Source organism: Rhopalosiphum maidis, chromosome 3, assembly GCF_003676215.2.
Source record: "Rhopalosiphum maidis isolate BTI-1 chromosome 3, ASM367621v3, whole genome shotgun sequence".
Classification (NCBI taxonomy): Eukaryota; Metazoa; Arthropoda; class Insecta; order Hemiptera; family Aphididae; genus Rhopalosiphum; species Rhopalosiphum maidis.
The window spans coordinates 9,338,025-9,362,189 of NC_040879.1; the positions used below are offsets into that span (position 1 = coordinate 9,338,025).

Genomic DNA, 24,165 nt, shown 5'->3' on the forward strand with positions numbered 1-24,165 from the left:
TTGAAAATAATTATAAATCAGTTTTTAATACAAATCTCTATCAAGTCTATCTAATAAAAATGTTTATTAGTTGTATGTTGTACAGTATCTTACTACCATATATTCTGCTACATATTTTTCTTTTTAAAGTTTGAAAAAAATTTTTATAATGCTTTAATTGGCAGGTTTACCAGTACTCATCGTCTCAAGCATGTAACATAGATTATTTATACTAATTACTAATAGTGTTAATGTTACAATATATAACATAACTTATTATTAAACCTTAAAGTAATCTAGTTGTTTGTGATTTTGATATTTTAATGTTGAAGTGTTATACTCGTATAAAATATTAAAATGCTTGTACTTTATATTAAAAAAATATCAATAAAAAAAAAACTATTCCTCCGACTTTTGGGATTTAATATAGGTATTAAATACTTACTTAAATATTTTCTTGTATTCAAAGTATTATAAAAATGTAAGTAAACTGTTCCGCTTACATGATAAATTCAAGTTGAATATTACAATCGTCAACAATGATAATATTATACTACATAAAATTGTGGGTAATAAGACAAGTCTACAAGTTATCTTAAATGTTTTTATTTACCAAAAGTCAGTGGCATCCATGTCTGAAAATTAAGGTGTATATCATTAACTCTTCAGGAATGATAGTATACCGTTTGTCTCACTTCTAAAATCACATTTCCAGCACGGAGGTATGAAAAATAACCATCCTAGTGAAATATTTTTTTCCCAATTATTTGTATTTATTTTTTTACAACAAGTGATATAAATAGTTTTAATAGCTTATGTATCTATTAATATCAAAATACATAAAAAATTAATGCATTTAGTATTATTATTAGCTATTTTTCTTTTTTTTTTCGACAGCAACTAGTCACTCATAATTTTGTTTGGCTTATATTACAATATATTTTTTATGCATATGAACAAAATTATAACATATGATAGACTATATTGTAAAGTGTCATTTAGTACAAGTTAAATCATTTATTGATAGCGGTTCGTTAATACAACGTAAAAGTCAGGAGTATAAAATTGAACCCATAGTGCAGCAACTGTCGTCGGATTCAAAATTTGGTATTGTTATCAAACAAGTTTATTTATGGAATTTTGAAATTTATTCGGGAAAAATTAGTGAAAAGGCTGAAAAACAATTGGGTGCTCGTGTAGTAAAACAACTATTGCATTCTAACTATCATTGTCTTATTTCATTATCACTATTTTATCTTTACAAGAAAAAATCCATTATTTATTCTTTGACAATTATTTTACTAGCTACACACTAATAACATATTTAAAATTAAAAAATATAAATGCATGTGAAACAGCCAATCTTATAAGAAAATTTTTTACCAGCATTGAAAATTATAACCTTTTAACATTGGGAGACAACAATTGGTCCATAGATGAAAGATCTACATTGATTATTATTTCTATGTTTAATCTTTAATAAAATAATAGATAATTATTCAAAAACTAATCAAATAATAATTATAATTGAAAATATTATTTGAATACACTTTGTAAAAAATAATTAGAATACAATGTAACTTAATTATTAATTAATCATCTAAATACAGTTATATTCATATAATGACCTACTCTGTGGAATTTATTACTGACAATTTTTGCAAAGTCCACATGCAACATATAACAAGATTCTAATTAGTAGTTATAATAAAGTATTAGACACATTCTTATACCTATTTTCATTTTAAATCTCCAATCTACAATAAGTTAATAACCAATAACATGACTGATAATTTTAATAAAATCTTATTTTATAATTTAAATAATTTACATGAAAATATTGTGTAAAAATAAACTACTACTAATCTATAAAATCAAATACAAATTTTGAATTTAAAATGATAAAATAAATGTGTTTTTAGCTATGACAGATCGATGAGTTATGACAAAGTACTGTATGCTGCATAGGTTTTATGTATGTTATTATTGTTGATGGCCTTGGTGATGTTTTTATTAAAATTTTCATCATATTTATCATGAATTATTTTTTTTATAGTATTAAAAACAGATTTTAGTTTTTTTAAATTGAATTATTACATGAATATAATTCATATGATATGGTATATTTTTATATTCAATTAATACAAATTTAATTTATAATGATATTAATTGTCAAATTTAATTAGGATTTAATATTAAAACATTATTATAACACAATAACAGAAGAATTATGTAAAATATCCCATATTTATTTATTTTAGTTCAATTATATTATTTTCAGTTATTTATTATTTAATTTAATTAATCTGTAATATAGTATCTACAATAGTATTACTCTATAATAAATTTAGATACGTCTGTCGTCTAGTATCCAATATAAAAATATTAAAACTATTATTATGTTATTTTAAAATATTTAATGTTATTTTATGGTTCTAACTTTAGATTTGAAAGATCATATAAAATGTGACATTAATTACAGTGTTGATTATTTATATTGTTATCCTTCTAAAATTTTAATGGATAAACTTATTATTAGAAATAGATGGTCGTTTTGGTTGTTGATTTAGTAATGAACATAATTTTTAACAAAATAATAATCTTAAAATAGCTATTTTTCTTCACAATCACTTGTTATGTAGTCATCATTGACAACATTTATGAAAATAATTATAATAATAAACCACAGAAAATAATATTATTTTAAATTTTTATGATTTCCATAATATTTCTTAATTTATTGTGATAATTATATTTACTATAAGCGTATGCCAATACTTGAATATATATTATAACTGTATAAAATTCTTATTTTTAACTTTAAAATAATCATCATGTTAAAACCATTTTAAATTAAATACATTTATTTTGAAAAATGTACATTTTTTAAAATTTAAACCCTTTCATATTAGATATATATGTACATGCTTTAAAAGAAAATTATATTACTTCTTTTTTTTTTTAGTTTTCAATACTGATCCAGAACCTGCAAATGGCTTGAATCCTTCTTGATTTTCATTCTGAAATGTAAAATATTAAGTCATTAATGTAACATGTTTTATTCAATTTAACTACGAAATAATAAAAAAAATGTATTGTTTTTTTTATTTATAAAAACTACCTTCAAATTAAACCACAAAAATATTATTGTTTGTATAATCAATTTCGCAAATTAGTAGCAATCAAAATGACAGATTTATGATTAGTGCATTTGAACATCATTCATCAGTTGTAGTTAGTAATAATAATGTCAACAACGTTTTAATTATGTATAAGGCCAATATTTGTGTATATTTGCATATTTTTATTGGTTGGTAAAAAAATATTTTTATCAGTTTATACCCCCAAAATTATGAAATATATTAACCCAACGATGCTATGTATGAAATTTTATTTTGGATATTTATTAATTTTGGATTTTCAGGATATATATTGTAGGAATAATGTACAAAATTTGGATCATATTTAGCATTTTAGAAACAATAAATCGAGAATCACATAATTATTATTAAAAAAATATTAATTTGTTTCACTCGTGTAAGTTATTATGACTAATTTAACTTATTTATAAAAATAGGTTAGATTACTAATCTTAATTGTTAACTAGCAATCGCCAATCAATATCACTTAATATTATATTTTATCATACCTATCGTGGTCATCAGTCATATTTTTTTACTAAGAACATTAAAAAAGTTTTTGTTTGGTTTTAGATGAAGAGTGAATACAACTCATTTTTATAAATCAATAGCAGCATAACATATGAGAAGTAAATTTTTTAGTTAAATTAGAATATTACAATTAATTGGTAGATTTTTTTTTTAGAGTATTTGGTATTTTATAGGGCTAACACATACACATTTTATAGGTTTTTAAGACATACAAAGACAATGTTTTAACTATTTATTCATGTTGTCGATGTGTAGTGAAATTTCAGTGTGATATAGATTAAATTGAAATTTAATAATTACCTCATTGTCATTATTCACAGGACGAATATTCCTTAAGAACTGTATAGTTCCAATGGAATAATTATAATCTGGAATACCTCTTTGGTATGCTGGTTTAAACTGATTCAATTGATCGTCAGGATTTTCTTTCTTTTTTTTACCATCTAATCGATTGCCTGAACCTTTAAATGCTATGAAACCTGTTGGTTCTGGCATTAAATCAGCAGGATCAACCATCATCTCTTCTGCAGCTGGTTTTTTTTCATGTTTAGGTTCTTGGTAACCAACTGGTGCAGCAAACTCAACATTCATATCACATTCAATGATACTTACAGCGTTACCTGGCTTGGTTTCTAACACACACATTTCATAAACTTTTTGGTTGTATTTTATGGCTATTACGTCACCAGTAGTCAAACAAGCAAAATTGCGCAAACAATTTTCTAAAACGGCCTTTGGATTAGTAATATCCAAGAACTCAGAGTTTTGAGGTTGGAACTTTGAGAAGGTAGCTACTTCTAATGAAACACTTTCGACTTGCACTAAATCTCCTTCGTCTAGCAATAAGTTTTTCATCATCTAAATAAAATATAAACAAGAATTACAATAGTTTAAAAAGTAGTCAATAAAGTTAGTAAATTTCAAACTAGCCTATGAAACTTGTTTTACATACACCATAAATACAGGTAATCTCAATTTAAAATAAATCCTATGCTCACATTGCATTTTAAAAATATATTTTATTTTTACTACTCATGTAATATTTTTAAAATTATAAATTTATAATTAACAATTAATTTAATCAGGCATAAAATAATAGATTATTAATTATAATAAATCTATATAATTATATATTAATCAATTGTAATATAGATAATAAGTTGTTATTCAATTTTAGTAAAAATTGATTAAAATTTGCTCACTGAAATAACTATGAATTTATGATTTCATCGTTGTGAGTAGATTTAATATGAATGTATAAAAAAAAAAAACAAGTGGAATTTCAACTAAATTTATATCTAATATTATGTGAAATATAATTAATACCCAATAAGGAATATATATTTTTTCTTCGTCTGCAATGAACTCCAATACACCACAATGAGTCTGTCTGTTGCTTCTTTTGTTAGTTAGCTTGAACAACATCGGGTAGTTGATATTTAACCGAGTCAATATATCCAGAGCTGACGGGGGCATTATAACTGAAATCATTGTGTTAAAAATAATAATATAATAAAACATACAATAATGACTTCAAGCGTCTTACTTTTTCCACCACGTTCAACGTCTTCTCGTTCGCTACCAGGGAGCATTGACACTGACCAGCATCTGTATGTCGTGTTGAACGGTCGGAGTATGTCATTGAATAAACTCAGGGAAAACTGGAATATATTTTAATTAGTTCGACCAATTTTCAGAACACGTACTGTGACAAAAAATTAGCTGCTTTCTTACCATTGTACTTTCAGTCGGTTGTTATGGACTTTTGTCAACAAAATATTGTTATATTATAGGACCTTTTTAAGGCGTTCAATGCGTTAAATTGTTATGTGCAGTCACAAAATTATAGTAACCTTTTGGATACGGATAATAGACGAACGACAAGCTTTGCCTAAAGACGTTTTCGCGGAGTGCGCTCAGCGGTTCAACGTTGAAAAAGATATGTATACAAACGCGAAATGATCCATTCCTATCGCATAATCGTCAGACTACCGTATTGTCTTGTGTGAAAATAAAACTACAAACAATAATTGATAAACAGACCCAATATGGATACGATATTCCTATCACCACTAATCATACGCTTAATTTTGGCCAACATAAGAGAGAGAAACTGTGGTTGTCACTCGCACAGAAGCTTACGAGCGATAACGAAACTCGCGCGTTTCAAACAATAGTACAATAATGATGATATCAGTCGTGTCGGACAACAGATTTTTATTTTACGTCAATAATTACGATACAAACACTTGAAATTATTTTTTTGTGTGAAAATAATTGTATTATACATCATCGTACCACGGTTTCTCAATTTATTAATGTTTTGAGTTTTCACCACACGTTTGTGTACACGATAGAACGTCGTTATCAACATTTGTGTGTCCGATAAACGATAACGTGATAAGGTTTAGACGTTTTGAAAACTAACCGGCATTAATAAATGTCCTTAGTTATTCGCTTAGTTGTAGGTAGTCACACTTTCTTTAAACGTTACTAGACGTCTATAATGGTAATATTATTTTCGTTATTGCTCGACCACCGAGTTTAATGTAACGAGAAAAAAAATGAAAACACCTTGTGGATACTGTGACCTACGCGTCGAGAGTGTCAACGGCGACATTATTGATGCATTTATTAAACGTGAGTACAACAATTTTTTATTTATTCGACCCGAGCAGAAGTATACAATTAACAGTGAACGCATCTGTTGGTTTCGATGACACAAATTATAATACCCGAAATGGTTATTTTCTTATCTTCTTCAATATGTCTATGAGATAAGATATTGTCAACGGTAACAGTTGTTGTTGTTACAGTCTTTTCTCTCATACATTGGTTGAGTTTATGCTTTCCTAGTTTTGCAGCTAAACTGTTCAAAGTATATATTAACTGTTATGGAAATATTAATACAGTACCCTACATACGTAGGTTATTTTTTATAATTATTAAAACATTAAAAAAAACTATGGCCAGCTTGTTAAATTTATTGGAAAAATGTATGCATACATACAGAAGAGAAAATCAAAAGCTTTAATTTTATAAATGGCATTTTATTTGTTTTTAAATAATTTATCATCGTTTATATGAAATATAATAGTAAAATAATATATAATTTGTATAAATATATTTGTTATTCATCTGACTAAATCATTAATAACTATTTACTTATTTTTACCTCAAAGAAAAAGTGTTTATATGTTTTATTTACATGGGTTGATTAATAGCTAATTTAACTACTTTAATATAATTATACTAAAATTGTTGTCAATTAATTTTAACTTATCACAATTATAACAACAATAGCCAGTTGGTAGGTAGTTATTTTTTCATCCTATGAAGTAAGTGAGGTGACAAATATGGTTCTATATGTTGTCTTATTCTATGTATCTACTTATTTCATTGACATTCTATCTTTACTTCTTCTGGGTAGATACCTACTTCTTTACATAATACACTTTCAAAGTATGAAAGTGTTCTTGACTATAATATATTATAAAATCATAATTATAACATAAATTTTTGTCTGTGTACATTTATTATATTCTAATCATAAGTAACTATAGGCCAACCATAATTTAATATTGTATTAGTAGTGTGATAATAATAAAAATGTTATTATTGGTGCAGTATATGATTGTTTTTAAATTTATGGAATATTTGTTCCTAGATGGGTATGCTTTGATTGCTGTAAACACTACAGTGAATTGTTCATTACTAAGCAATGGTAGTTTGAACAAAAAAAAAAGAAAATTTGCAGAAAGTAATGATGAAAATGACGAAGAAAAAGACTGGGTACCTACACCCAAGTTAATTAATGTAAGTATGGTGGTTTGTTTTATTTAAATTATATAAATTATATTACATTTCAATTAAGATACATGTGTTACATGCATGTGTTGTCTCCATCTTACTATGTCATATTTAATAATTTCATACTCATAACTTAAAAATTAAAATATTGTAAAAAGCCAACGAGAGAACACAGATAATGTTCTTACCTAAAAGTATGATAATAGGTTTCACATTCACTCTAATATTAAAACTAAAATCACACTATTGAAACTGGTGAACAAAAATTTATTAAGTTGTACGTGTGTAAGATGGAGACAACACATGCGGTTGAGACGTCCTCTTAATGTTGTTTGTCTTCAAAAATATACTCAATAGGAATAATGATTCTGTGCTGTAGAACTAACCAAATCTGGTTATCATTACTATTATGAAGTGCAATGCTTCATAGATTTGGGTATTTTTGAGTACTTGCGTGTTTCCTACATCTCTAACTGTCTCTACATCCCCAGAAAATGGATTTGATATAAACTGTGCAACTGACTCAAGTATTTTAAAGTTCGGAACGTAAATGTTCAATTATATTTATGTGGTTTGTAGGATCATAAATATTTTCAGAATAATTAATTATTGATTCTTGAAGCGTAGGGAAATGCTGGACATAGCCATTTTTCATTTTATTTTCCCAATATGCTAATTTACCAGAAAACACTTGAACATCTAATATCATATTAATAATTTGTTTTTCTTTTCCTTGTAACTCTAAATTTAGGAAATTAATTTTTTCAGTAATATCAATTAAAAATGTAAAATATTCAAACCATTTTATATACCGATAATAGTAAATTCCTAGAATACAATATAGCAATTAACATTATCCAATTATTTATTACGTGATCGACCGATAATAGTAAAAAAAATGTTTATAACGATCTACCTGTATTTCTAGAAAGATCGACTGGTTGGCGACCCTTGCTTTAGAGATATCATTGTGTATTATAGTATTATGAAGAGCATGATTAAGTTAAACTTTCAAATTAAATGTAATATCAACCGTCTTAGTTTGCCACTTAACATTTGTATTTCAACAGACTTTTTTCATTGAATAAATTATAAACACGACTTAAATATATTTAATTAATTAAAACCTTTTAAATTATAATAAGTAAAAATTTCTTTTAAATATTTATGTCATAATAGGCTCAGCTACCTCAGTTTGGTTTAATATAGTTATAGAAATATTATAATTTATTATTCAGATTAAATTGAATACATTTTTTTTAGGAAAATGATTCCAAATTGACCATTCTAAATCGATTAACAATACAAATATCCAATGTTGGACAATTGCAAAAAATTGTAAGTAACAAAATAAAATAACAAGTATACTTTAAATTTAGTTATCAACTAATTGTATTATTTTTGTTTTTTAGTTGTGTTCTCAAAATTTCAAATTGTATAATATTCTTGCAGTAGAACCACTAAACGATAAAGTTTTACAGGTATGAATATTAAGTCACAATTAATAAATGCCCGTAAGATAAGTTTATGAGAAATTATTTAATGTTTTTATGTATTATTAAGTAAAGGATGTTTCATTAAGAACGTAAAAATAAATCTCGCTATTACTTTATTAGAAAAAATTGTTTAGAACAAAAATATGATATGAACATTGTAGTATACATTCAGACGTCTATCATTTATGTATGAAATATAATATCTGATATATTTTCACCTTGGCAACACTGGTAAGCTTCAGTTCTGGTCATACATGTAATTGTGCAGGAAGTTTAAGGTCTGAAGTGGTGACTATAACTGGCTTCCTAAGTTATGTGACTTAACTTCACTGGACTTCGGGGTTACGTAAAAGCTCATGTTTACAAAAATAAACCACAATCCATTGAAGAACCTTAAGAAAAAATGGATCATATCATTAGTGAACTAGATCCAGAGGTAGATGTATCAACAAGTGGTGAGCAATTGTGATACCAGAACTGAAGATATACTGGAAGTATAGCTGAGGTGGTTATATTTAAGATGTTATATTATATAAATAAATTGAAGAATGTATATACTACTTGTTCAAATAATTTTTTGTTCTAAATAATTATTTCTAATGAATAATGAAGTAATAATAAGATTAAGTTTCATATTTTTAATGAAATAACATTTTTACTTGGTTTTTAAATAAATATATATGAAAATGTAAGTAATAATATTAAATTTATCCTTCAAAGTTACGTAACTTGACAGCCGACGGGATAATAGGTTTCTCTATTTAAATATTGTATACATAATATATAACATAAATAATACATTTTACGTATTATACAATATTCAAAATTACAATTAAGATATAAAGTAGATTTTTTCATTTATATTGTTCAATAAATTATATTTTTTTTCACTATTCTAGATTAAAATTAATAGGGATACAAAAAACATTTATTTCAGCTTGCACTTCTACTTATCTTATTTGCTTATAATGTTGTTATTATATATGTTTAATGTTTCATTATTATTTGTTTAATTGTTTAGGACATAGTGACTTCTCCATCAATTGATATAATAACTTGTAATATGAAAACATCTATTACTCCAAAGGACTATACAATCGCTGTTGAAAAAAATATTTATTTTGAAATATCTTATGGTCCAATGTTATTTAGTTCTAATACACGTCAAGATACTTTTACTTTAGCTCATCTGCTTTATATTAAAGGAAAATCAAAAGTAAAATAAAAAAATTAAATTAAAATTCATGTAATTTAATTTTTACATCTATTTTAGAACTTAATAATTACAAGTGGAGCAGCTAATAAACTAGACATACGCAATCCTCATGATGTGATGAATTTGTATCCTTTGATAGAAGTTTAAATTAATTTATATAAATACAAGAATTTGACATCTTTGTAGATAATTAAAAACTAGTTTTCTAGAATAAAAATAAAATATTGACTTATTATAATAATATTATTAATTAACTGTCCTATTATATATATATATATAGTAAATAAACAAATATTTTTTAAATATTTTACTTTTATAAATACATTTGACTGTTGACATTTAGGTTTAGTAGACATGCTGGGTTGCATGAAAGCGAACTTTAAATTTATTTAATGAATAGATTTATCGAACCACTAAATATTTTTACAAATATGTTTGGGTTGCACAAATTGTACAATAAAAATATATTTGTATTAAGCATGATACCAAGGTTTGTGTAGAAGTTTAAGGTTATCACAAAAAAAGTAATAACTTGCATATTACATTCCTGTTGAAGTTATGTGGCTATGGGCATTGGTCACAAAATAACTCAATAGATAATATACATCTACAAATAAAATATTTATTTTCATAGTTTTGTTTAATACTAGAACTTTTGTAAACATTGCACTGTTTGCTTATGGCTACTGACTAATATTTTCATGAAATCGACTATCTAATTGTTTTATATGTCTATGATTATTACTTAGTTTCAACAAATATAACTTGACTATGAATTCAGAGGTATTTTATTAGGTCTTTCAAGAAAACAGTCAACACAATCAATTACTCAAAGATGTTATTCAACTATTTTAAAAAGCTGTATGTTGCATCATTCATTATTGTATTAATATTATATAAATAATGTAAACCTGTTTTTCAGATGGTCGAAAATTAGGGAAATCTGCTATACATTTGAAACCAGTAAACCAGTGAACAACAATACTTAAAACAATTTTCGTTATGTGTTATTAATTTGATATCAAGTTTTGAATATATTATATTTGTAATATTTATTCACTAAGTATAGTAAGTTATAATTAAATTGTTAAATAATGCTGTTTAAATCTTATGACTATAAATTATGAAAAAGTAACTTAACTTCTGATAATTGTATTAAATGCCATACACTTGCAAATAAATTAATTTTTAACATCATAAATAATTATAATTCTAAATTATATTAAACTTAATTAATAATTTAAATAAGAAATAAATCTTATTTATTTAATTTAAAATAGATACTAGCAATACTACTACTTGTTAATGTTATAACATTTTCAAATGATACATTATTCTATGTATTTACTGTTGCTTAACTAATTAACATTAGTAATTTACTGGTTGTTGAAAACAATTTTATTTTTATGTAAGCAAAATTAAATAATTGTTTTTAATATGAAAATTATACATTTATAAAATATTATAATACAATTTATTATACCATAAAAATACATATATACAGAATTGGTCATCATTCGAATAAAATTTTATTTAGATGATTATTTAGATAATATTTTATTCAAATAAAAAATTATTCGAATAAAAATGTATTTGAATAATTTTAAAACATAATACTTATATAAAATACAATTATATTATATGAATAGCATAATCACTTGCTATAGTACAGTCTAAAAATAAAAATAAATCATCCTACAATATTTTTGTATTTTATATAAGCATTATGTTTGAAAATTATTCAAATAAGTATTTATTCGAATAATTATCTAAATGATATTTTGCTCAACTCTGCATATGTATATATATATATATATGTGTGTGTGTGTGTATGTGTGTGTTTATATATATCGAGTGATCCATTTACATAAAATGTTCATTTCCCCCCCCCCCCCAAAAAAAATACATTATACCTAACCTAGTTTTAAGTAAAATAATGAGTATATTTTATCTTTATTCCAAAGCACGACATTTTCTAAAGAACTTTGAAGTATAAAAATTGAATTTTGGGCAATTAGCTTATGAGTTTAAGTATTTATTGTTTAGATCAGTTAAGTGGCATGGTCAGGAGTATCCTCAAAATATTAGACCACTTTTTACTAATCTAAACTTTAAATTTTATTTTTATAGATTGAAATTAAAATACTCTGAATAATATTCTGAAGTAGAATATAAAATTAAAAATGTAAATGTATGTTGTCATTTAAAAGAGTAAAAGATGGTAATAAAAAAAGTTCTATGAGAACTAAGCTAGAATAAAAGAATATAAAATATACTCTATAATATAGTCTATATCAATGATTTTTATTAGAGTCAGAAAACATTGTATCCAATTTTTATGATGCATAGCCATAAAATAAAATGGTACCTACTTTTGTATATTATTTAAAATACATATTGATATTATACTTACAATTATATGGGTACTTACAAAACAGTTTACAGGCCATTCTATAGAAATTAATATAATTTTATAGATCAAGTAAAAAAATAATGAAATGAAAATAAAAATTCTTCCTTGAAAAAACTTTAATTGGAATACCTTTTTTAAGTTAGTGGAACATCTATGTGCCACCGAACACAAATTTAAAACCACTGCTCTACATAGATTAAATTGCATTATGAAATTGTAAATATATGAAAATAATATTTAGTAACAAATTTTTTGAAATCATGTTTCATGTATAATATACTGTGAGAATGTGAATTAAATAATTTTTTTTTCAATATATTTGTGACTGTATTTTTCATAATATTTATAGGCTACTGACTAAGTGGTGAAAATTGAACTAAATTATACATTTTAATTATTTAAAAAGATTAACACTTTTACAGTTTGAATACTTTTTGAAATTGCATATAATATTATCTATAAAATATAAAGGAATCTTTTTCAACTTTTTCTGTTTCTATAATCTTAGTATATTTCCTTAGAAAAATTATTCTCAAAAAAAAAAATTTTATTTACCTACTAATTTTTTACTGACTTATTAATAATTATATTATTTTTGTCTAAATTTAAAATCAGGAATATATATATGTGTATATGATTTTTTTTTTTTATTAAAGAAAAATATATTGGTTTCATTTAACAAATGCAGTATAGACTATATATTGTCCTGCATTTATTTATTTAATATAAAATTTTATTGTGTTCCATCACTGACAAACATTTATCACAAGAAAATAATTTGATTGAATATCTGTTGGAAAATGCATTTTTATTCAATATAATTCAATGTATTGAACAATTATAGTAACAAATTTAATATTTAATATATTGTTACAGAAATTTAAAAAATTATATTATGTAATATAAAAAATTAGCAGACATCATTGTTAGTCCATGATGATTGCAATAAAAACTAGAAATATTAGTTAATAGATTTGTATTATATTAATACAGTATTTAAAATTTTTAAATTTATTTTCAAGACATAAAAGTTGTTTATTAAGTAATTATCTAATATAAAAAAAAAAATGTCTATTAAAAAATGTAAAATAAGACTTATTATTATTAGTAATACTAGTTCTGAAAGGAAGATATTTATTTTTATGTTCGAAAACACTTTTTCTAGTAAAAAAAAATATAAAATTTTTTTAAAGTTGTAGAACTATTATTAAAAAAAGTTAGAATATCACTATTCAGAACTGTTGTTGATTGTTTACAATGATAATTATTGTATTCAAGTTTAATACATTAATTTCAGCGAATTATGATTGATAAATATTACTCATTGATGAGATACACTCAACAACTGCGTACAGCAGAATACTTACCTACTTGTTTTATTTTTAATTTATATTATTAATAATAGTATGGTATGCTATGGATAATGAATAATAATATTGTTTTATATTATAAATACTAGTACATATTTCTGTTGAGTATTAGCAATCCAAAAAGTTTGCTGCTATCATTAGAACTACAGCCATATTTGGATTTATATTGAACGATGGTACATCAAAAGAAGTAGAGACTGTACAGTTATCGTAACAATATTTGTAGATGAAATACAAGCAAATATGATACAGGATGTGGGAGCTATAAAATGAAAAAAAAAATCAAATAATCAAGACTATTGATTTCGTTACACTCAGTTTCAGAGAATTTTCCAGGGCCTTGCAACATATCCTTATAGTAGAAGATATCAAAGCGTACTCGCGTTTCACAATGAATATTTTACCGTCGCTGTAGATCAATTTCACGTACTCGGAATTTGGACCGAGGCAACTATCAACCATCTTCGACTCGCAGCCATTCTAGGAACATACCGTTTACAATACCTATTATCAGTAACGTACTTAGACCTGAATTTTTATTTTTTTTGGGGGGGGGGGTATTTTTAATGACATGCAAGGCCGTATCTAAGAGAGGAGTCAAAAGGTCCGCCCCCCCGGGAGGCGCATGCCCCCTAGGCCACCCACAGCACGGCTCTGCTCACAGATTAATATTTTAATTTAGTATATTAATTGGATGTTAATATTTTAATTGGTTACATTAATATAAAATTTATCAGCAAATACTCATCGTCTTTCCGAGCCACAGATATGTAGAATAAATATTTATTCTATGTACTTATCTGTGTTCCAAGATTAGTGACGTATCATTATCACTAAAGCTACTGTTGATACTATTATCAACGTTACGTCCACAGATATGTTTAGTCATGGAACATTGTCTATGCTAAAATCACATGATGATTGTAAAGGAGAAGCTGCGTTAGTTATAATGGGAAATAATGTTTTGTTAAAACAACGCACGCTGTCACGGTAATAAAATGTTTTACTATTTTACTGATAAAACGTCATAATTACGCCAATGAATAACCAGAAAGGACACTTTTTGAGTTTAACAGGGGTTCTTATGGGGCACAGATTTGCTACACCTGTTGGAATATCACTATATCAGTGTGACCTGTGGAAAGATATTTCCCATTATTCTATTTTTCTTGCAAGACTGATATTCCATATTTTGAAAGAACGCCATAGTCATTGTTTAAAAAAATGTATGCTGTCAAACTGTTCGAGGCCCTATAAAATTGGCAAATCAGTGTAACCAGATATAGAGAATTTTACATTTTTGTTATTTTATGGATACACTGATAATCCAACAAATTGAACAGTATTTTTGAGCCCTTGTCTCTTCCGGTTATTCTGTGATTTCGCGTTCGTGGATCTCACGCACACCAATAATCAGTCGTGACGCCTCTTAAAAACGGTTCATGTTCAACAGCCTTAAGGCTATACGATTCTTAAAAATAAAAACAATAAACTTACTACAAGTGCTTTTTACCAATAATCTGGTTACAGTGTATGATAAACCTTTTTATTCTCGTGTCGAATTTTGTATTAGGCGCTAAGGTGCGCTTGGAACAAGTGTTCAACCACCTGTTAGGTTGGGTTGTAAGAGACACAGTATCGATTCCGCAAGGTAGATATACAAGGTCGTCAGAACATGTGTCATTCGTCTCGTGTATTGGCAACGATTGTTGACGTCCCGAGTCGTAGTGGCTGCTGCCTGCTATAATCCTTACCTTTAGTGGTTATATGTCACTGACACAAATATTAAATAATATTTTATTTGTTAATTTTTGTTTTTTTTTTAAGTGTATAGTTCGTTGTGTAAGCACATGTAATAAATTGGTGGTTCCGCCAGCGGTCGTCGTTTCATTTGCGTTTCTTTTGCCGTAACGAACATGGCTAACTCAATCGAAATACCGATAAAGGACATGGACAAGGTACGTTTACTTGTTGAATGTTGTGTTTATTATTTGGATATTGTATGTGTGTGTGGGAAGGGACATCCTGACACACGATCCGAAATTGAATTCAACAATTTAATATGAATTAAATACAGTTTTCTGGAACGGTTTTTTTAATTATCAATTACTCGAAATGGAAGCACCGATTTTATAAGACCAGAAACGATCGTGATCGATTTAGAAGTTATGGTTGTCACTTGACGTGCAGTGTGACTAGGTTAATTATGTTTGTAGGTTCGAAATAAAGTATAGCATTGTAACCTAAGCTATTATTAGTTTTAGTAGTATTATACCACTAAAGTTTTAATTATAACTGAGAATTTTTTAATTTTGACCTTCCAAAAGTACTAACTAGATAAAATTTGCTACCAGTTATCTCTCGGCTCTCATGGAGTTGATGATCTAAGTATTTTTTCTAATTGAATAATATTTCTAGACACAAAAAATACATAAATAAAAAGCACTTATCATTGTAAAATTATATATCTTATATATGGTTTAATATCTATATAATACTCATTATTATTTATAGCAGTTGTAGTTTAATTATTGTACACGAATAGTATATTTTTATTATCAATACACAAAAATTAATATCACACATTCATAAATATTTTAAAATAATAATAATTTTTATTAACAATATGAAGAAGTATAGTTTGTAACAAACTTATAAAACAGTACATATTGAACTAGAATACAATTTAAAATCACATACCTAGGATATGTATATATATATATATTGTAAGGCTATTTTTTTATTTAAAAATACTTAAAATTGATCTAGACCTAGGTATATCTGGTGACATAAACAATCTCTAAACATTTAATGAATCAATAGTGAGCAAATAACAAAAATATCATGATTTAATGGTTCAATATTGGTCCATTAAATAAATAAATTATTCATGCAATTCCGCATTAGTCTTTTGTTTTAAATTATATTTTTGTTTAATAGATTTAATTATATTAAATTAATTTAATGGTTCCTTATATATATTTAAATAATACTGGAAAAAATCTACGCTTACTCATTTTACATTATATATTTAAATTATTTTTTGCATTTTAATCAATTAGTTCATCAATGATCAATTGTTATTTTTATAAAAAAAAAAAATGTTTTTATTGCATTGAGTAATAAATCAGATTCAAGTTTATTTTAAAAAATTGGTTTGATTCAAATAATAACTTATACTTACTTTGAATGTGTAATATTTTATCAAATATTAACAATTTTGTTTTATGCATTTCTTAATTGTTAGTATTTTTATCGTACATCTAAAATGCCACTAAATTATAAACAGTCTATTAAAATAGTTCAAACAGCAGTATACTTATAGACTATGCTAATTAATTAGAAATCATTAATTGGATAACGTGACTTTATTATAATACACTATAACTTGGCCAATGATACTTGCACTTTATTTTAACCATCAATTTATGTTTGCATTTATACAGAATAAATAGAATTACATATTATTGAATATAATATAAAGATGTACTGTTATTTTAATTAAAATTTGTTTATTAACTTTTTTATTAGATTATTGAAGTAAAAACGAGCCAGCTGCCAGATCCTAACGAGCTCCATAATATTTTAAAAAATGAACATTCAGAATTGCATATATGGGTCAATTTAGCAGTATGTTTTATGTTTTATTATATTTTAAACATGAATATAAAATAATATTTTTATTTATTTTTTCAAAAATTTTTAGCTGGAATATTATAAAAAAGGCAATTCAGTTGCTTTTGTTAAGTTATTGGAATCGTCACGGAGTAATTCATGTTTGAAATATAAAGACAGCGATAAAGACCAAATGAGAGCTTTAGATATGTTAGCAGCCTATTATGTACAAACAGCCAACCAAGAAAAAAATAAAGAAAAACGTATCAAACTCTTTGCTAGGGCAACTGAATTATATACAACAGGAGATAAAATAATAATGGATGATGTGGTAAGAATATGTTTATTACTAATCATTAAATGTTTTAAGAATTACATATTATGTGTTTTATACATTTTTACATTTTGCAGAATCATTTATTAGGTCGTGCTTTTTTCTGTTTACTGGATGATAAAAAAATTGACCAGGCCAATGCACAGTTCAATTTTATATTGAGCCAATCATTGAATAATATACCAGCTCAACTAGGCAAAGCGTGTATTGCATTTAATAGGAAGGATTACAAAGGGTCCTTAGAGTATTATAAAAAAGTGTTGCGCTCTAACTCTAATTGTCCTGCTGATGTAAGATTAGGTTTGGCACATTGTTTTTTAAAACTAGGAAACATAGAAAAAGCACGTTTATCGTTTGAACGTACTTTGGAAACTGCACCCATACATTTAGGGTCTAGTATGGGTGCATTAGTGGGTCTTGCTATCATGAAATTGAATAGTGAATGTTATAGTGACATAAAACTTGGTATAACTTTGATGTCTGAAGCTTATAAAATTGATCCAACAAATCCATCGGTTTTAAATCATTTATCAAATCATTTTTTCTTTAAGAAAAATTACAAAAAATCTCAAAATCTAGCTATTCATGCATTACAAAACACAGAAAATGATGCCATAAAAGCGGAGAGTTGTTATTATATAGCTAGATCATATCATGCAGAGGTAATATAATTATTATTGTTAAGAAATAATTTATCTTTTTTAACATAACTTTTAGAATAATTATGAACGAGCATTTCAATACTATTATCAAGCCACTCAGTTTGCTCCTATAACATTTGTACTTCCACATTATGGTCTTGGTCAAATGTATATTCATGGAGGTGATTTAGAAAATGTAATATTTGTTTATAACATTTTATTTTTTTTAAATTTAAAATTAAATATAATTTTTAATGGATTTAAATTGTAATTTGTTTAGGCTGCTCAATGTTTTGAAAAAGTCCTTAAAACTGAACCAGAAACTTACGAATCTATGAAAATCCTTGCATCATTATATGCTGATTCAAATAATCAACAGAAACGAAATATTGCAAAAACTTATTTAAAAAAGGTATTTGATTAAATACCTAGTTATTATTTTTTTTTTCATAGTTTTTTTATTGTTTAATATCTTAGATTATCAAATACAATCCTGATGATTTAGAGGCTTGGGTTGAATTTGCTAAGATTTTAGAACCTTCTGATTTAGAAGAATCTTTATCTGCATATAATACAGCTATAAATTTACTGCGCAAAAATCCGAATAATACAATTCCACCTGAAATACTTAATAATGTTGCAGCTTTAAATTACAGGTATGAAAATAGTAAAAAAAATATATTAATATAATATATAATTATTTTTTTAATATTATAGGTTAGGAAATTTGGATCAATCTCTTTCTCAACTAGAAGAATCTTTAAGTTTGTCAAAAAAAATGGCTACAACTCAGGAACATTATACTTCTATATTTGTTACAACTAGTTACAATTTGGCAAGGGTTTTCGAAGCACAATCTCAATTTCAGAAAGCTGAAATATATTATAAAAACATCTTAAAAGAGCATCCTAATTATATTGATTGTATACCGAATATTTATTTCAATTCAATCATAGAAACTGTTATAATGTTGAATTATATGTTATAGGTTATTTACGTTTGGGATGTATGGCTCGAGATCGTAACCAAATTTATGAAGCTTCTGATTGGTTAAAAGAAGCATTGCGTATTGATAATGATAATCCTAATGCCTTGTCATTACTTGGAAACTTATATTTATCTAAAAATGAATGGGGTCCTGGTCAAAAAAAATTTGAACATATTTTAAAGGTTTGTAAATTGCTTTACCTAATCAAAGTTAGTTTAATTTTTTTTTTCTGTAGAACCCATCAACATTAAATGATTCATATGCGTTGATTGCTTTGGGAAATGTTTGGTTGCATACTTTATACCAACAGAATAAAAATAAGGACCAACAAAAGAAACATCAGGCTTTGGCTATGCAGTTTTATACTAAAGTCTTGAGATATGATCCAAAAAATATTTGGGCCACTAATGGAGTTGGTTAGTAAAAATTATATTTGTTAAAATTAAACTTCCATTTATTTTTATTTATCTTTAAAATCGCCTAAATGAATCATTTAATTTGATAAACATCAGTTTTTTTTTATTGATATATCTTAAATTCAGTAGATTATTAAAATATAATCAAATTTATTATTACATCTGTTTTGGTAAATTTAAGTGTACAAGTCTTGAGCTTACTGGGTTAATTTACTTCTAAGAATTTCTTCTCATTGAGTAATTCTTATATCTTAGCTGTATTTCATTTTTCTAATTGTTATTAAGAATATAGAAAATTAGAATGTGAATTTTTAAAACTCTATTATCAATAAACTACGATTGCATGGCAAACTACAATAGTATTTAATAAATGCACAGAAGTGTTAGTATTTTATACACAATTTTTAAATATATATCCCCTGTAATAATAACAAATAAAATTGACACTTAATTTAAAGACGAAAATGATTTTCATAGAAATATTCATTTTTTAAATTAATGGTTATTTATGATTAATTTTTTGATATTATCACAAATATTAAGAAATGTGTTTCAAAATGTAGCTTTATACTGTTTATTATTTATGCATTTGTGTATACTATATTTTGATGATATCATTGCAATTATATGTGTGTACTTTCAGTATGTTTTTTCATATGTTATGAGTTATAACATATTACTGTTATAAGTATAAACTGTTATTTTTTGTCAAAATTATCAGATGATTAAAATAAATATATTATTTCTATTTCTGTAATATTATGTGTATATATACTAATATAATATTAAACAATATTATTCTCATTAATTTTGAAAATAATGCTTTTCATAGTGATTTTATTTTGGTTATTCTATTCAATTTAAATTATTTATTCTTGTTAGAGATTAGATAAATTTAGTATTTTTTTGTTAAATAAGGTTGTGTTTTGGCTCATCGAAACTATATAAACGAGGCTAGTGATATATTTGCTCAAGTGAGGGAAGTTACTACCAACTTTCCTGATGTCTGGTTGAATATTGCACATTTATTCATTGAACAAAAACAATATATTAATGGTATTCAAATGGTATGTTAGAATTATTCTAGATAGTATAATATATAAATTACACATAAATAAGTATTTATTAATAGTCATACTTATTAGATTATCTTAATTGTTTTAAATATTTTCAGTATGAACAATGTATAAAAACATTTTATAAATATGATAATGTTGATGTTTTACAATACCTTGGACGTGCATATTACTTGGCTGAAAAATTTAAAGAAGCAAAAGTTATATTTTCAAAAGTGAGTAATTTTATTTATTTTTCATAGTTAACATAATATTATTAAGGTGTATATTTAAAATCATTAAAATTAATATCAGGCTCGCAGAGTTGCTCCTCAAAATACTGTTATAATTTACAATCTTGCTTTGACTCTACAAAAACTAGCAGTTCAAGTACTGAAGGACCAACAATCTAATTTGAAAATTGTACTTCAAGCTGTGCGTGAACTTGGATTATCACGAACGTAATATTATTAAATAATAACTGATGTCTGAAAGTATAAATTGTCATTACTATTTAATTCTATTTCAGATATTTCCAATATTTATCTATTCATGGCGATCATGTGCAATATGACTTAAAATTGGCTGGCATTGAAGCTAATCGTTGTCAAGATTTAATGAATCAAGCTGATTATCATGTGAAACGAGCACACCAAAAGGACATAGAAGAACGTGAAATTCGTCAAAGACGAGACAAAGAACTGGAACTACTCATAGTCAAACAAAATGAAGACAAGGCAAATGAAATACAATTCGAAGAAGGAAAAAAGAATGAAATTTTAAAAAAACGCCAAGTATATTTAGAGAAAACAAAAAATGCAATTATGATGTTTCAAACAGCTATAGAAAGTCCTAAACTTAAAAGAAAACCTCGTATGAAAAAGAGTTCAGCTTATGGTGAAAGTTTTTCTTCTTCTGAGGAGGAAAATAAATGTCCTAAAAAATCAAAAAAAAGGTAATATATGTTTCTAGGTTTTTATCTATTACTTACTTTATAAGATAATTTATCAACTTTTCAATACCTATCTTAATATAGTGGGCATTCTGATAATAGTACAAAGAAAAAAAAAGTAAATTTAAAATGCGGAAAAGAAATATGTGCTTCAACCCGATCTACTTCTACTAATGTACCAGTATTAAAAAAAAAAAGTTTGGTAAGTTTTAAATTTAAATTTGTGAACAATATATGTGTGCCATTATATAATAACCATCTCATGTTTAGTCCAACAGCAATAAAAAAGTATGTACGTCATCAAAACAGAAACTTAGAATTGTTTCCAAAGAATTCATATCAACTAGCGAGGAAAACAGTAGTGAAGATGAGGAAATAAAAAAACAAAATTTTTAACAGTGATTACAAAATCAATACTTGGTAATTATTTTTAAATTATTATTTCAATATATTAATTCTTATATGATGTTAAGAAAATATTTTTTCTTGAGCATATTAATTGATCACGTTTAAGGTGGGTAGGTACCATTTTTTTTTATTTATTAAAAAACTTATACAACATGTTTTTTCATTTAAATAATTATAAATATTCATATTTATTTTCATTTTCAGCTCTCAATATGAAATTTCATCTCCATCGAGCAGTGCTAGTTCAATATCTAGTGTTTCAAGCTGTTCTTGAAAATATAGTACTTGTTCATTAAGAGTCCTTTACCTTTGCTTAGTTGTGTGAAGTCTGGTATGTTACAAAATTCTCATCCATCTGTTGGTAAGTCCTGTTTCTAATACTTCTGATAAATCTACTACAGGTTTAGAAACCAAATCTGGTTATTGTTCTGTTGTGTTATTATCAGATTTTTCATAGTGTTTAAATAAAATAAAATATACCAGAAATAAAGTTGTAAGGCAAATTATTTTTCGGTTTAAAATATGATTGAATGCTTTACAACTTATCTTTGTTTTAAATATTATTATTTTCTAAATAAAAAATATTTAAATCAATTTTATATAACATCATTTCTTTAGTTGTCTTGTTGTTTACACTATAAAATTGTTCACGTGTCGCCACTGGTTATAATTTATGTTTTAGTAAAATTTTTTAATATTTTATAGTGTTGAAAAAATGAAAACATTAAATTAATTTTAGCATGTAAATAAATAAATTAATTAATGTCTAAAATAAGTGTTGTTAGTAAATGGGAATTGTTATTCATGTTTTATTTTTTATTTTTATATCAGTGAATATTGTATTCACAGTGGCATAATTGTATATCTATTAAGTTTTTTATATATCAACGATTGGCTTATCTGTTGTTGTTACTTTTAAGATGATGTTTAATTTACTCTAATATAGAATTTAATGAAATTAAATGTGAACTAGTTAAAGTAAATTTGTTATTTTATGTGTTGTGTACTTTCAAGATTTAAACAACAAATACTGTTGGTACTCTTAAACAACATAATTTTAACTAAAGTGTTTCTGAAATATTGTGTATTCAGTGATAATTTAATGCAAAATGTATACCATTTATACATACTTGATTGAACAATATTTCAATATTCCATTGAATACTAATTTAATTTGTTCATAATTTTTGTATAATTTAATGTTATTCTAGTCAAAATTATTTCTTTTCATTTTATGAATAAATTAGTATGTTCATAATAATAGTTATGTTTAAATTTACTAGATATAAGACTACCATTATTTTTATGTAATACACGTAATTACACGTTATTAAATGTTGAATATTGAATATAATATTGAGTATCTAAATAGTTTTTAACTGCTTAGCAAACAATAAATTGGCTTATAAAGTTATAACAAATATTAAATACCTACCGACTAATTTGTTTCTATTTCATGTCAAATAGTGAATATTTGTCATGTATGTTTGGGATCCCGATTTTATTGTAATAATAATTATAAAAAATTTTTTTTATTGTTTGGCATACTATTTATTATAGTAAATGTAATATACAATAGTATAATACATCACTCATTAATGCATTTGATTGTTTTTAAAATTTAAAACTATTTATGTATTTCTAGTATAGTTCATAATTTATTAAAATATTATTGTACATCATAGGCTATTCACTGGCATTTTCCCCCGTCAATAATACTGAAATGTAAAGCTTACATTCTTAGCGTATATTGTATTATAATAAAATAAAAATAAACGAACAATGCCAAAAACTAAAGAAA

The 24,165-nt window shown here is 25.1% G+C and overlaps 3 protein-coding genes across 3 annotated transcripts; 2 read left to right on the forward strand and 1 right to left on the reverse strand.

Moving 5' to 3' along the window:
- Positions 1–2,826: 2,826 nt before the first annotated feature.
- On the reverse strand, positions 2,827–5,985 carry LOC113559633 (ubiquitin recognition factor in ER-associated degradation protein 1-like). The gene is made up of 5 exons (XM_026965384.2): positions 5,385–5,985; positions 5,197–5,311; positions 4,977–5,131; positions 3,951–4,508; positions 2,827–2,999 (listed from the first exon to the last, which is right to left on the reverse strand). The coding sequence occupies exons 1-5, from the start codon at positions 5,385–5,387 to the stop codon at positions 2,925–2,927; spliced, it is 906 nt and encodes a 301-aa protein (XP_026821185.1). The 5' UTR covers positions 5,388–5,985; the 3' UTR covers positions 2,827–2,924.
- On the forward strand, positions 5,865–11,278 carry LOC113559635 (ribonuclease P protein subunit p30-like). The gene is made up of 8 exons (XM_026965385.2): positions 5,865–6,290; positions 7,318–7,466; positions 8,724–8,798; positions 8,873–8,941; positions 9,978–10,172; positions 10,230–10,297; positions 10,954–11,033; positions 11,095–11,278. Exons 1-8 carry the CDS (start codon positions 6,215–6,217, stop codon positions 11,145–11,147), a joined length of 765 nt encoding a protein of 254 aa, XP_026821186.1. The 5' UTR covers positions 5,865–6,214; the 3' UTR covers positions 11,148–11,278.
- A 4,504-nt stretch (positions 11,279–15,782) lies between these two features.
- Positions 15,783–22,848, forward strand: LOC113559785 (RNA polymerase-associated protein CTR9 homolog). Its single transcript, XM_026965539.1, has 17 exons — positions 15,783–15,913; positions 17,487–17,585; positions 17,662–17,901; positions 17,982–18,566; positions 18,622–18,741; positions 18,826–18,957; positions 19,023–19,201; positions 19,263–19,468; positions 19,534–19,715; positions 19,769–19,949; positions 20,868–21,016; positions 21,124–21,240; positions 21,320–21,465; positions 21,534–21,959; positions 22,041–22,158; positions 22,227–22,376; positions 22,569–22,848. Exons 1-16 carry the CDS (start codon positions 15,872–15,874, stop codon positions 22,350–22,352), a joined length of 3,048 nt encoding a protein of 1,015 aa, XP_026821340.1. The 5' UTR covers positions 15,783–15,871; the 3' UTR covers positions 22,353–22,376; positions 22,569–22,848.
- The last annotated feature ends 1,317 nt before the right edge of the window (positions 22,849–24,165 follow it).